Source organism: Helicoverpa armigera, chromosome 15 (assembly GCF_030705265.1).
Source record: "Helicoverpa armigera isolate CAAS_96S chromosome 15, ASM3070526v1, whole genome shotgun sequence".
Classification (NCBI taxonomy): Eukaryota; Metazoa; Arthropoda; class Insecta; order Lepidoptera; family Noctuidae; genus Helicoverpa; species Helicoverpa armigera.
In genome coordinates, this window is record NC_087134.1 from 6,823,914 (window position 1) to 6,838,308 (window position 14,395).

At 35.2% G+C, this 14,395-nt stretch overlaps 3 protein-coding genes across 9 annotated transcripts in view; 1 reads left to right on the top strand and 2 right to left on the bottom strand.

The window, feature by feature from the left end:
• Ih (I[[h]] channel) overlaps positions 1-14,395 on the bottom strand; it is a 248,749-nt gene that overhangs the window by 132,609 nt on the left and 101,745 nt on the right. The window lies entirely within an intron of this gene.
• LOC135117802 (uncharacterized) lies at positions 9,337-10,574 on the top strand. Its single transcript, XM_064037967.1, has 7 exons — positions 9,337-9,513; positions 9,604-9,670; positions 9,749-9,784; positions 9,894-9,986; positions 10,064-10,138; positions 10,231-10,322; positions 10,415-10,574. Exons 1-7 carry the CDS (start codon positions 9,499-9,501, stop codon positions 10,565-10,567), a joined length of 531 nt encoding a protein of 176 aa, XP_063894037.1. The 5' UTR covers positions 9,337-9,498; the 3' UTR covers positions 10,568-10,574.
• LOC135117803 (putative nuclease HARBI1) lies at positions 10,565-11,490 on the bottom strand. Its single transcript, XM_064037968.1, has 4 exons — positions 11,386-11,490; positions 11,166-11,310; positions 10,756-11,082; positions 10,565-10,680 (listed from the first exon to the last, which is right to left on the bottom strand). The coding sequence occupies exons 2-4, from the start codon at positions 11,209-11,211 to the stop codon at positions 10,619-10,621; spliced, it is 435 nt and encodes a 144-aa protein (XP_063894038.1). The 5' UTR covers positions 11,212-11,310; positions 11,386-11,490; the 3' UTR covers positions 10,565-10,618.

Consider the following 14,395-nt stretch of genomic DNA (forward strand, 5'->3'; position numbering starts at 1 on the left):
CCCTTTCTGTGCTCGACATCCAGATCATCCTTCACATTAATGTTAAGATCTCTTGTTGATGTAGTGATGGGAATTGTGTTGTTATCGATAAGAATGTTTTGGATATTGAAGTTAGTTATTAAACTTTCATTTTATTTTTATCAAAGGTTAATCTTTCATATATTTGACTAATTAATTAATTATGAGATAAGGATAAATTAATAAACATTAAAGTACATAACATAATAAACATTAAATATGAACAGTCAAATTATCACCAAATTATTGCCATTCAGGAGACTCATGAAATTAGGAGGTAATCATTAATGAATGCACATTATGCGTTTGTTGTTCATATCAATTGAAAATTATCATAATTTAGTGGTCTGTTAGTAGGAATTATTTCATATGTGCATTAGAAACAGCCATTTACCAAGAATTATTCGCTAGCCACTAAAATTACTATGTAGGTTAAATAAAGTGTAAACATAGTTCCATAAAACCAACGAACAGCTGAACTTACACGTTGTTTCATATTTCGTAACACAATATACGTGATACCAAATAATATTTCACTGTGAACAGTTTAGCCACAACGTTTACCGTCTCATATAACAGGCGTTTGCTGTTATAATTATTGTTCGTGGAACATGCTCTCAAATCGCTGTTAAATAATAGGTTTTATTTGTGTAATTTAATTTGTAACTACTTCGATAGCTATCACAGTGGTAGGTAAGTGTTGAGATATGAAAATACAGTAAAGTTATCGATATAACTGTGATAGTTAAAAGCGCATCACTAGTGAATATTAAAGACCCCGAGATAGCGACATCACTTTGTCGACATGTCGATAATGATGAGGACAACACTAGATGCTGTGTGCTCAGTACCAGCTTACAGAATTAACTTTGTGTACTTCATTTATTTTCATACTTTTGTCGTCAAAATTGTGATAATTTATGATAGTCTATTTTAAAGGACCGAATAGTTTGTGATTAGTTTTTACTGAAGTTTCAGCTCAACTCTTACAATTATTATCTATTGTCCGATATTTAATTGTCCATGGCCAGAATCGTAATAGACTCAATTGAAAATAATATAATATTTAAGATAAACTCACGCATTTATAAAGTAGTGACACGAGTGCTTCGAATAAGTCGTTAGATTTTTTATGCAGCTCCCCTTTAATGTATGATGGCAAAATAAATGAGGAAGCCAACTGTGAAGGCCAAGATTTGGGACGCGTCTTCCCCGAAGCCTTTTTCCTAAATCATAAATTTACGTGACTTAAAATTCATAGAATTTAAAACGCAAGAAGCCAGAAAGCAAAGGCTTGCATTTTAAAGTACTCAAAATAAACTTCACGAAAATTGTCTTCGGTCGTCGTCATAATTCTTAGCTCGGCATTAAAAATGTTCCCACGACAAATGAAAGCGTTCTAGGGAGGAAATTTCAGTTTCCCCAAACCGTTCTCCATTAAGTATAGGTAATTACGCGAACAATAGGTTTTGCCCCTTCGTTTTTTTGTTCTGAATCTTCGCATTTTCCCACTTTTTTTACAATTCACGTAAAAAGGCCATATTTCCTTTCTCCTAGTAAGTATAATAGGAGTATTGTGTATTTGGAAAATATATTTATTTACGTCCATTATGATCTAGCTTTGTTTACTCCTACATATTTAAGTATTGTTGTTTGATAACCGTTCAAAATGGATCGTAATGTTTGGTATTTACAGCTTTCAAAATATTTAAAAACCTTTACGTTCCTTTTTCTTTCTGCCCTGTTACCAAGTTATTTGGGGTTCGATTCTTATATACTTCCCACTTTCATTCCTCCCTGTTAGCCGTCATACTTATGTAATGTAGTCCAATAATTTCTTATTCATATCATCTTTCGGGCAATCAATTCATAATACCTTTACGTTGAATATTTTAAAATGTCTATCATATTATTCAAAGTTTTGTACTTTTAAGTTGTAATCAGAACCTTCTAAAATTCTAAATGAAATAATTTTACAACCTATGGAACAATGTTCCAATTTAACACATTTACTTATAGAAAGGTCACACGAACTCATTATTTAGTCAGCTAATATTCTAGCTAACCCATTCACTATCAAGTTGTGTGTGCCCCGAGATTTTGTACCTTTATAGACCTCGAGTGACCCTAACCTACCGGGTCTTTTAGTTATGAATATAAACCTGTTTATGTTATTATCCTATAACGTAGTTAGGTAATTTGTAAATCCTAGGTTACCTTCCCTAGTTAGGTAATTTGTAAAACCTAGGTTACCTACGGTTCTCTAAATGAGTTTTGGCTTTCATCAAAACTTAAAATCTCATTAGCAAGTTCTTTAACAACCGGCTAATATGTGGTCCTGTTTTTTTGCCTAAATTGGTAGTTTTAGTTTTCTCATAAAGATATTGTCTATAGCTTAGTTTTTGGGGTGCATAGCAAGACAAATGTTTGCAATAGCTTTTCTTTTAAAATAATAATAGCTTTTTTTTGTTTGAATCAAATATAAGTCATTACTTAATTTTCAGACATTAAACGAAGGTTATGTGCATAAAATTACACTGAAAACTACTAATAAAATTGAATATTTTCTATTATTCTATATTTTATTTATTTCAATTCTATGATCAATTTATCGATATCCTACATAGCCCCTCTCTAATCTCTCACTCACCCTGTGTTTACGTATATAAAACAGGTGGAATGTTCGGGCCGATTGATTTCTAAAAGGCTACGTTTAATTAAACCTTCAACTATTTCTAGCTCTCATATTTTTACCGGCTTCGGAAATTGCAAATGTTCATAAACTTTTGACCGTACTGCACTTATTCGGATTAGGTATCCTAACTGCTGGCTTACTGGCTTCATTCTTTTTACAAAATGAGCAATAGCCTGTTCCAAAATGTATACCTATTGTTTAAGAGATCCAGCTGAATATTCTTTCTACATATTTATTTACAGATGGATATTGTATTTACATATGTAGTATACTCGTAGTTTACATATATCACTTTAAGGAGACTTTCAAGAACCCAATATACATTTCCAAACTATTTTCAAGAAACGAAAATAATGTGAGAATTCGTAATCTTTCCTCTCCGTTGTTTCTGGCAATTGTCCGAACTATATCTTCTAGCACCAACAGGTCCCATTGCGCAGGAAATACGGTGTATTGGTTTTAAAGTTTGCCAAATTGCCCAAACAGATGGTGCCAGTTGCCAAGAGGCACTAACCAGGTTTAATGCGCTATTGGTTGCTGTGGTTCATTTGCCGCTGCCTTTTAAAGTGAAGAAGATTTTATTGGGAGAGAAATGGGTGGAGAATAAGTTGTTTCTGTGACTATGTCCTTTAAAAAAACAGTTGTAACTTACTTAAGGTCTTTTATGCATGTTTACAGTCAAAGTCGGCTTGAATATATTTTTATATCGACTCGATTTTTACTACTTACATTTTAAAATGTTGATGTCATAATACGTTATTTTGTAACATCCAGACACTTCGGTTGTCATAATACCTTTGCAATATTAAACCAGGAAGCAATATACTGCAGGGACGAGAAGTCGATTTTATTTTGAATTTATATGAGAGACTCATGTAAATTTAAAAATAATTATGGCTCGAAGCAAAATTATTCCAATATTTATTTTTTAAACTTTCTTTTAAGAAATGATTTGCTAAATGTTTATGTTTGCTGTTCACAAAATGATTATCATATGCTTTCCACCATTTAACTTACAACCATAAGTTATAACATAATTCCTTTATCACCAAGCATACATACATTTGCTTGAACATTACCAGTCGCCATTCTACCGCATTACATTTCTAAATGGAGATCATGAAGCTGCGATTGCAGGCAACTCTTCAAGTGATTTTATTTTAAGATGTTGTGCACAAATTCCTCCTAATAGAGATCGAAACCACTTTATTGAATTACATTTTTCTCCGGTAATCATCCAGGCTTCAGGATCGTCTCTGAGGCCAATTGAATAGTGTGCAAAACGCCCCGCCGTATTTTAAACACATACATTTTCTAGACCAAAGAGAATATTTCAAAGTCCTGCATTAAATTAGCTTTGTTAGTGCTTTAAAATGACCCTATTTTACTAGTCTTTGCAACCTATATTTTATTTGGAATATGTGGCCGAGTAAAACCTCACATCTCGTAAAATATTAAGCTCAACTCGATACATTGTGGTTTTTGGTCGGTAGTGTTAAAAACTATGAATATTTTAAAGAATTGTCGAGTGGAAACGTTGTTGTAATTTTAACTGGCTTTATAACCTTCATACATGTACCTAGAATTTGAAAGTGCACAATTATAAGGATAAAATTGCAATTTAAAGATTCTCCATATCTTCCGAAAATACACTCTGCTTAATTCTGCTTCTTCAGCTGTAGTTTCCACCGACACACTTTTTCAAACGTGCATTGCCAATATTTTTGCTATAAACAGCACAATATTGCAGACCTACCCACATTTTTATCTCCATATATGACAGACCAGAATAGTCGCCAAAAACAATATATTCCTCTTTATCTCCTAACATTAGAAGATTTTTACTAGCATCTACACAAGAGGCTAAGAGGCCGCAAATGAACACAACACGTGCGTTTGACAGCAATGGCTGCCGTAAGTCGTGGTCGCTGGAAACTCGCCATGCCGGCAACCGCTGCATACGGTAAGCTATGTCACATAGGGTGTTGGAGTAAGATAATAGAGATGACCGTTTGGCACTCGTGGATTAATAAATGGTTTTTGATAATTCTTTCACAAATTTTAAAGAATTAACCAAGATTCACTGGCACTCCTGTATGATATATTGTGTCTCTATATAAACGGAATAATTGTTCTCATTAACATCTGTATCACGCTAACCTATACATAACACATAAATTATGTAAGAACAAGGAGGTATATGAAGTCGAGTTCTGTCTATGACAAATTGACGTCGTCAGTTTAACGGCTTCTGTCCAACCAGCTCGTAATTATGGGGAAATCACAGTATCTCATTAGGAAGACGCGTCCTTTGGCGTGGTGATATTATTCTATGTTTTGTCCTTTAGAGTGTGACACGCCTTGATGATTTCTTTGCCATCAATTTGGTTGATATAAAAAGTTTTTTTGAAATTTTGGAACATTGATATAGAGGTGACTTTATTTTTCGTTAATCCGTTTTTGTGGATTATATTAAATGTACTTACGATTAGGTAGAAATTATCTTAAAGCTGAATAAACTGAATAAAATTCTACAATATTATTGGAAATATTCTAACAAAGAATCCAGTGGGAACGTGATTTTATTCCAACAGAGACGTTGAAATAAAATGCAAAATGCCCACTGTTTGGCGGGCAGGCGAGTAAATAAAATAAATTCAAAAGATTGACTGTCGCGTTAAGCCAACCCCCAGCGCTGAGCCACAGTTTGAATATTTTCTAGCTGAAATACCTACGCTGTGTCAAATATTAACAAATAGAACGATCCATCTGAAATATGGTTGTGTATTTTTTGACTGGTCTATTTTCCTATTGTACTAACGCAAAAAGTTTTATTGTTAAAATTTACACGCCGTTTCGTGCTGAAATAAAAAGTAAATTCTATTGTTTTTGTTACTATATTGTTACTAATACAACATACACGCTGTGTAAAATTAAATGCGTATGTTTAAGACTAATTCAAAGAAAAAAATCGCATGACAAAACACCGCGCGTATTAATCTGACAACGTTCTAATCTAATCTGATAAACAAATACCGAAATTCGATCCACAAATTGAATTAGTCCTACAAAATACAAATCAAACTATCACTTACAAATGCAGACAACAATCTTCGGTTCGAGCAAGCATCTATAAATTAGAGTCTCGACAGAAACTACTAAATGTATATATACACAGCTAATAACTATTGCCCGTAGTTTGCTCCAGTTCAGAAATCAAGAGACAATAGTCCCGACTTAGGGTATGAATGAGACAACCTGAGACTGCGGAAGCGTGACTTGTGTGAATGGTGAGCGCCGTATTAGGTAATGCTATTGACACTCTAGTTTCAGGTAAGGTAATATTCGGTTTTGATGATTTTCAGCTGCGAATCGGGTTTTAAAATGAGTACTTTGATAAAAGTTAAATTAAAAACAAGTTTATGTCAGTACATATTATATAGGGTGACTGGTAATTAGTGACCGATACATTGAACACGTGATTCTACCCCTGATTACACAACTTTTCCAAAGAAACTTTTTTTATTGTCAAAAGCTTACCAGTCACCCTATATATTTGATTCGAACAACACACATTTCCTATGTTGAAACTGTTTTTCAATGAGAATATACTATCTATTTGAAAAAGTGACTAAAAATCTCTTTCGACTCACCATAAATACGGCATCTCAAAAACGACCACATTTAACGAGCGCTCTACTTATCATTAATACTCTGCGCTACCGAGACAGACACAGAAGCTAATTGTAATCGTGCTCAGGTGACATTTGTAGGAACACGCTAGAGGCAGGCGTCCCGCCCATTGCTCACTAGTTCCTCTAAGTGCATTAGTTTGCTGGCTAACTTTGTCGCGCCCAAATGTACTGCCAATGAAAACAAAAGGCGAGCGAAATGTGTGGAACTTTATTAGGTACCTATATGAATTTGAATAAGTATGTACGTGTGTGTATGTGATTGTCTTTTGTTTTATGCATACAAAATAAAAGGTACCTATTTGATAGTAAAGTGGTCGAATATCGGATTTTTTGTTAGGAATCTCCTAGATTATCCCAAAGCAGTCGACTGCACTCCACATAGTGTCGTAAAGTAGGTAACAACTAAAGTATCATAAAGTATAGAATCTCCTTACAATATATAGCAGTAGAGTTGTTTTATAGTGAATTCAATAAAATAAATTTACCTACTGATCTTTTTGCCCTCAACACATTCTGAATAATGGTAACGTTTAAAATTCGCGATATGTTCGCTTCAGGAATAGAAAATAATATCTAGGTTTTCAATTAAACATTAGGTAAGACGAACGAATAAAATATTAGAAATTCTTTGTTTCTAAGCAAGTAGGCACTTAAAAACGAAATTATTATTAAACCTAATATCATATACTTATGTAGCTATTCACAAGACTAAACTAGTAAAATTAAGTTTGACTTTGTAGGTTACTCGAATACAAAGAACGTGAGAGTAACTTGAAATTAAATTTGATACTTTCTAAACTAAATGTTGAAGTCAACATTGAAATTTTACTTACCTAACATGGAGTTAAAATTGGATAGCTCAAGTTTGGTACGAACAGCTAAAATTTGTTGGCTAAGCCGACTTATGTAAGAACATAAGTACATAATTCGCAATTTTTAATAGGAACTATCTTAGTGGTCAGCGTCATAAACGGTGGTATTTACTGATTAATTTATCTGTATTGTAGACATTTTTGTCTAATCAAGTATAAATCATTAGGAAAACATAATCTTCAAAGTTTAAAATTGTCACAGTTCTGCCTCCAAAAAGGAAGTAACTAAAACACTATCGTGTTTCATCACTTTTTTGTCTGTCTGTCACGGCTCTTTTTTTATTATAATTTAGCATTTTTAAGAGCACACCAAACTCCACAGTTATAAGGACCCAAAAATCTCATTAAACTAGCTCCAAAAACCTGCACAAAGACATTGACGTTCTTAACATCACTTGTCCACTCTCATATTCAGTTATCGGCCCGTTCCCATTGGCTGGCTTCCAAATTGGCCGCGCTGTACTATGGACTACATAGGTACCTAATTGTTCTACGGTCCTACGTTGTAAACACGTCTGTTGTACCCTATTTTCACTTTCTAGAATAATGAAATTACCTGCTAACCGGTGAGCCTTAATGAAAAATAGTTTGCTGTTTAGACCTGTTTTTGTGGTCGATGTTTAAAAATTATGACGAAGTAAGTTTTTTTGGGCTGTTTAATGGTTGGATTTTGTGTTGTTTTGTTCAGTTATTGTTGAATGGAAAATGCTGCTCAAATACTTCAGTAGTTATGCCGCTCCGGATTTTCAAAGTAATAGCTTTACTGTCGACCGTATTTGTTAAAGTGACGAATCAAATAATTGACGAAATATCTAATTGAGGAAAGTCGAATTCCCCTGATCAGCAAGGCCTTCAATGATCTTCTACTTATTCACATAACATCTACAATATATTTACTTACATACATAATCCATGAGGCACTAATGACACCAGCAAACTTACCTGGAAAGACAAACAAACACACATAAGAACACACAAAGAACATCTTAACGTCACCTCTAACTAACACGACTTTATAATAAAATTCAAAGCCAGATTCAAACTACAGGGCCTGCAGTCTCGACATAAGATAGCGATTCGATCGCAAACTGACAGTCGCTAAATATTAACGAAAATATTCGCTTGCCATAACGACAGTAACGATAAACGCAAGTCTCGACAGCCGAGATAGCGGGCAACATCGCTAATTATCATGACATATTCGTGTCGGTACGATAGCGAAAACCGTATTCATAGTGCGGTGAATTTGTATTAAAATGTTGCATGTAAAAAAAATCCTTGTATTATAGGGAGAAATGGTAGACAAGATTTGCACAACCAATTTTGTTTCCTTTGACAATTATAAAGAAAATAGATGAACCTTATCATATTAAAACTTTTTGCATCGAACCGTGTAAGTAAAACATACCGTTTTTTAAGAAAACACATATTAAAGATCTTAATAGTTTGCGTACTTGCAATACAGACATAGAACATAAACAAACTGTCAATGTCAAGTTTGTTTGTGCACTTGAACATTGGTTTGATTTATAATAATAATAAAGGAGAACGGTGTATTCATTACTATTCATGGACGGTGAAGTCATTGAAACAGGCGCAGGCCTGCCGGGTGCCAGCAGCTTGAGCGTCAGGTAAGTACATCTACAACGAGAATTTTTTATTCCTATTCTTGGTACTTACTAAATTGAATACTTTGTATACATCCGAAGTATTCTGTGTTTACATAATGACTACTTTAATGTTTCAGGCGTAAGCGTCTGCGTAGCCCTCGTGTTACACCCGCTCAAATTGATGCACTACTATCAATATTAGAAGCGCGTCCATATTTGCACACGCGGAAATTTACCGGCTTGCAGGGCCGGGAAAATTTCGAAACGGGCTGGAGGGAGGTTGCCGAGGAGCTCAATAATCTCCCTAACGGGTCTAGAAAGACACCAGAGCAGTGGATGACGGTAAGTCTTTTCAAAGATTGAATTGGTTTTAATTATAAGCATGTACATGCCACGTCAGTTTTTTATTATTTACTTGAGTTAATTATTCTAATTGTAGGTTTGAGAGACTTAAAAGCCGCGCTTGCAGTAAGGCGGCAAAATTAAAAAAAGAACAAAAACGTACCGGCAACCGAGGCGTCAGCACTGCTCCCCTGACCGAGGCCGAGAGCCGGATAATTTCAATAGTTGGGGCAGATTATTCCTTTGGGACAGACTGCCCGGACGCTATGCCAGAGGAAGATGTAAGTTGTGATTATTGTATTCAATACAATTTAATATTCTCAATCTTTGAATGTTGATAACACTAAAAATACTTTTATTGTTATTTACAGTTATTACAACATGAGATGGAGGCTGGGGTGGTAATCTCTGAGGTTCTCACCTTACCTCATTCTCAGGGTAAGTTTTTAAATTAATAGGTACTCAATTCAAAATATAATTATTTTAATTTTAATGTTACTATTTATTTTATTACAGCTAGAGATTTTGTGGAATTGTTACCGACTGAAACAAGTAAGTTGGAGTTTTTAGTAACTAGTTGGTTACTGCTATAATATATTTTATTATGTGTATACATCTGTACACTAATGTTACCAAAATATTAATTAACAAAATATTTTAGCAATCAATGACAGCAGAGCAACGGCTGGTTCTTCACCACCACCCATCCAAGAACAAGTGCAAGATGCCCCTCAGTCGCCAGTACTACAAATGAGTAAGTTGCAGTTATTTTGCTCACCTATGTTTATTTTCATTGATTTTTATTTAATGTGTTATAATTGATAATTCCAGCAGTACGTGGCAGAAGGACAGAAACTGTTGCATCATCAACACCACCACTGCGACAGAGACCCAGAAGAAAGAGGAGTAAGCTTAAATTTTATTTATAATAAAACATTAGTTCTGCAGGTGGGTCAGCCAATAATTCCTACAATACCAATAATTTTGGGTATTTTCAGATCTGAATCCTCGCCAAAGTGTTTCTGAGCAATATAGTGCAGCTCGACGAGAATTTCTAGCAGTTGCAGAAGCAAATGCTGCTACAATGAAGGTGTGTTATAGTGTAAATTTCCTCTTAATTATTATACACACTAGCATGCTAGAGAACATTAAGACACATTCAGTAAATCCAACGTTTTTTAGATGCTGGCAACTGCTGCTCAAGCGCAAGCAGATGCTGCCAAGATGCAGGCTGAGGCAGCCAAGGTACAAGCCGAGGCGACGCTGCAATTGGTAAAAGTCGGAAACAAAATAGCTGACGCAATAAATAATTACATAAATAAAAATAATAAATGATATAAAATGTTTTTTATTTGAAACAGTACATAAATGAAAAAAGTATAATAATTATGTGAAACTAGTGTTAATTAGCCTTCTTCTTATGCGCTCTGCAACAGCTCGCCCAGAACCTGCATAACAAAAATAAAATGTATTGGTGTTAGGTATACATACATAGTAAAATAAAAAATCAGTTCATAAGTTACCTGTAACTTCTAACATATCATCATGGAATCTACTATTATCCACCAGCTGCATGGATGTGGTGGACTCTGGTTCCGGTAATTTATATGTTATCCGCATATTGTGGAGCACTGCACATGCGTTAATTATTAGGCCAGCCATATAGGGTTCGTACATTAACTGGCGTTGGTGTGATAGACATCTAAACACAGATTTTAGCACACCGAAGCATCTTTCTATGATGTTCCTAGCTGAGCAGTGTGCTTCGGTATATTTATATTCCGGTGTGCCAGGCTGTTGATGTTTTATGGGAGTCATTAACCACGGTTCCAGAGGATATCCATCATCACCTAAAAGATTAAAAATACAAAGTAATTTCAGAAGTCGAATGGGCAACCTCTTCGAGGCAGATTTATAATGTTCATTTATTTACCAAGCAGCCAAGCACGGCGGTCCCCATTTTCAAAATGTCGCTTCATTGTTGAGCGCACCGGTGAATTTGCCCATATGTGAGCATCATGTCTCGCTCCTGGCCATCGAGCATTAATATTTAAAATAATAAGATCAGGGTCACACACCTGTAATATATTAAATATGTAAGTACATTTTTCAAACAATATTTTTAGATATTATAGAACTGAAGGTCAACTTACAGCTTGCACATTTAATGAATGGCCCTCATGGTGACCACTCACATAAGACTCCTCATTGGTCTTAGGAGCTAAAATTTTTATATGGGTGCAATCAATGGCTCCAATTACCCTGGGAATGGCTGTGGGGCATTTCTAAATTTCTGTTTTGCCGCATGGCGTTCTCCTTGAGTCATTGGAAATTTAATATATTTTCTTAAAAGTTTTCATTTATTGCCGAAGTTACAGCCCGGATGACTCGGCTAACAGATTTTGGCTCATGCTACAACCCCACTGCAAGCCAACAGGTTGTTGGTAGCACCCACATGCGTAAAATCGGAGTGCCGTCAGTATCTAATAAGAAGAAAATTTAAAAAGTTCAACCTTAGTTATAAGAAAAATATATTATAGAAATATTATTTATGCACGGTAGGTCGCAAAGACACTTACTTGGGACTCCACAGAAAGTCCGTAAGGCCGTCGTCTTTGGAGAGATGGACGCAGTTCACTTAGTAGCCTGTGAAACATTTCCTTTGAAATTCTATACATTTGAAGAAATTGGCCATCCTCCAAATCCAAGGGATTTTCATCGTTTCGCTTGTTTCGTGCTATTTGTCGACCCATAAGCACATCGCGTCTGTGCTCGAGCACAACTAAGTCCCATGCTAAATATTCAGAAGCCATTATTTATTAAATTACTATTTATTTAATATTTTCTGACGTAAAATAAACAAATATAGGAACGATATCGATAGTAGCTATCACTTAGCGGGCTGTCAAAAACTGTCGCAAGGAAATTCTATGACATAACGATAAATCGTTATCTTACCGAAAATATTCGGTAACTTTGCGATGACACTCGATAGTTTTGGCAGTAGAGACTACCAAAAATCGTTACGATCGGATCGTTAGGACTTATCGACCGAATTTTGTCGTTAAGCGATCGCTATCTTTGTCGAGACTGCAGGCCCGGTCGTTATAAAAATCAGAGCTACATGAAGTGTTCTACAATTAAGCGCTTCAACCGCTGAAAGAGTTGCTTCCTCGAAAAAAGGAATAATGAGTAGGGCTCGCCTCCACCGTCATCGATATCCCGCATAGCTGAGGATCGCTAACGATGCTTTACGGCCTCATTAAAAAGGCCAATGCGTCAGAATATTTCATTTACTGACCGAATCCCGAAAGCCCCTGTTGAGGTTTTGAGTTACGAGTTCTTTTTTTGCTTAATCCCGGTCAACATACTTATGAGTTGCGATGGTGATTTGGGGAAAAATAAATACCTAAATAATATTGTGCCATTAGGAAAGGTTTTTTTATGTAACGAGTTGTTTTTTTATATTTTTTATATTATTTCATTTCATTTCATTATCTTATATTTTAGATACGTAATTTTTTTTGTATTCCCCGTAAACACTTCAAAAATGCCACAAAACTCATAACACCTCTTTCGCACCAATACAAAACAATCACACCTCTATTTCACTCACACAGAACTACAAATAGATATTATTCCATCTCTGACACGAGGTGTCGCCACAAGCCCCCGAGACCAGTCTCACCGTTACTCTAAATCATCCCTCCTCTCTGAGGAAATGTCACAATCGGAGAGTAACCCTAAAGTATGCATGGAGAAGATAGGTATTTGAATATTTGCGTTCTGTCGTAAATCGGTCGTGATGTTGATCTGATTTTATATTTTACTAGCTACTGTCAATCGTTTTACCAAAGTCTCGGGAGAATAATTCGAGATAAAAAGTAGCTTATAGCCTTCCTTGATAAATGGGTTATCTATGACTAAAAAGTTATTCACATTGGACAAGTCATTATGGAGGTTAGGGCGTCCAAGCAAACAAACGTCGGTCGATAAATCTTTCAGAAAACAAATTACTTTATGCCAACGATAGCTTAAAGGGTGTTTCTAGTATCGATGTCACTGCAGAATAATAGCATTAATTTTCATCGAGCCCTAAGCGATATTCTATAACAAAATAACGGCCTACAACGTTCAACATGATATAAAAATAACTAGTGTGAATGGAGACGACCACGACTCTATTTTTCTGCTACATTTGTGACGTTCCACTGCACCGGGAATTTATTTCTTTTGTAGGCCATAGGCAAAGGAAATTATTCCATTGATATCGTATTTAGATTTGTAGCTTTTTACAAAATAAATGGAAAACACTTCAAAGAGAAAAGGAATGCTTGTTCCGTGGTTTTTTTGGTCACCAGCTGATCGCTTTGTGTGGCGCCGTATGCGGGGTCTATGTTCGTTGGGGAAAAGAAAAAAGTTCATTCTTTTGTTTTTCTGTCTTTTGTACCTACAGGCGTTTAAAAATAAGCGACGAATTTGCTGCACACAGCTGCGATTTGCTTACAATGTGCCTTTCTTATAAAGTATGTACGTTACTTTTCGTTTTATGTAGGAAAGTGAAATGCGAAACTATATAAGGGGTTTTCCCCAGTTATTTTTAACTGATTAGAGAAATAAGTTACGATTTTAAAGAAAAAGTATTTATCAATAGCAACCATTCAATCAATTATTTAAATTTAATATTAGTAAACAGCACTAAGAATTAATTTAATCAATAACAATAACAATATACCCATGCCTAACACGTAAACTTAACACATCTAACTTCATCACGCCAATTAAGATAATACAGCTAATTGTGCCCCAACATCATAAAGGCTAAATTAACGTTCACTTCATATTCAAGCAGTCAGAATAGTCAAAAACTTTCAAAGTCAGTCTAGTCACGTTTTAAATGGGGCTTAGAAACATAGACTTAACTTAGACCACTTAACTAGCCGGAGCCGCTATGGACACAAATCTCTATGCGAAAAAGTCTGCCAATAATTTTGCAAAATTAGTTGTAGGAAAGTCGCGGACGGCGAGGAAATCCGACAAACAGCGATAGCTCATGCAATTTCGATCAAATTGTCACCGCACACATACAATAAAATTGCACACAAGCATAAACTTTATGCACACATTCCTATACACATGAATATTCGTGGCGGTTTTGTACCA

Bases quoted from the DNA above. Each gene is read 5' to 3' on its own strand.
- LOC135117802 (XM_064037967.1), top strand. The intron at 9,671-9,748 runs GTAAGTTTTTAA...ATTTTATTACAG, and splicing joins CACCTTACCTCATTCTCAGG to CTAGAGATTTTGTGGAATTG. The intron at 10,139-10,230 runs GTAAGCTTAAAT...GGGTATTTTCAG, and splicing joins GAGACCCAGAAGAAAGAGGA to ATCTGAATCCTCGCCAAAGT.
- LOC135117803 (XM_064037968.1), bottom strand. From the start codon at position 11,211: ATGAAGCGACATTTTGAAAATGGGGACCGCCGTGCTTGGCTGCTTG. The intron at 11,083-11,165 runs GTAAATAAATGA...TTAATCTTTTAG, and splicing joins CCGCCGTGCTTGGCTGCTTG to GTGATGATGGATATCCTCTG. The intron at 10,681-10,755 runs GTAACTTATGAA...TTTGTTATGCAG, and splicing joins TGATATGTTAGAAGTTACAG to GTTCTGGGCGAGCTGTTGCA.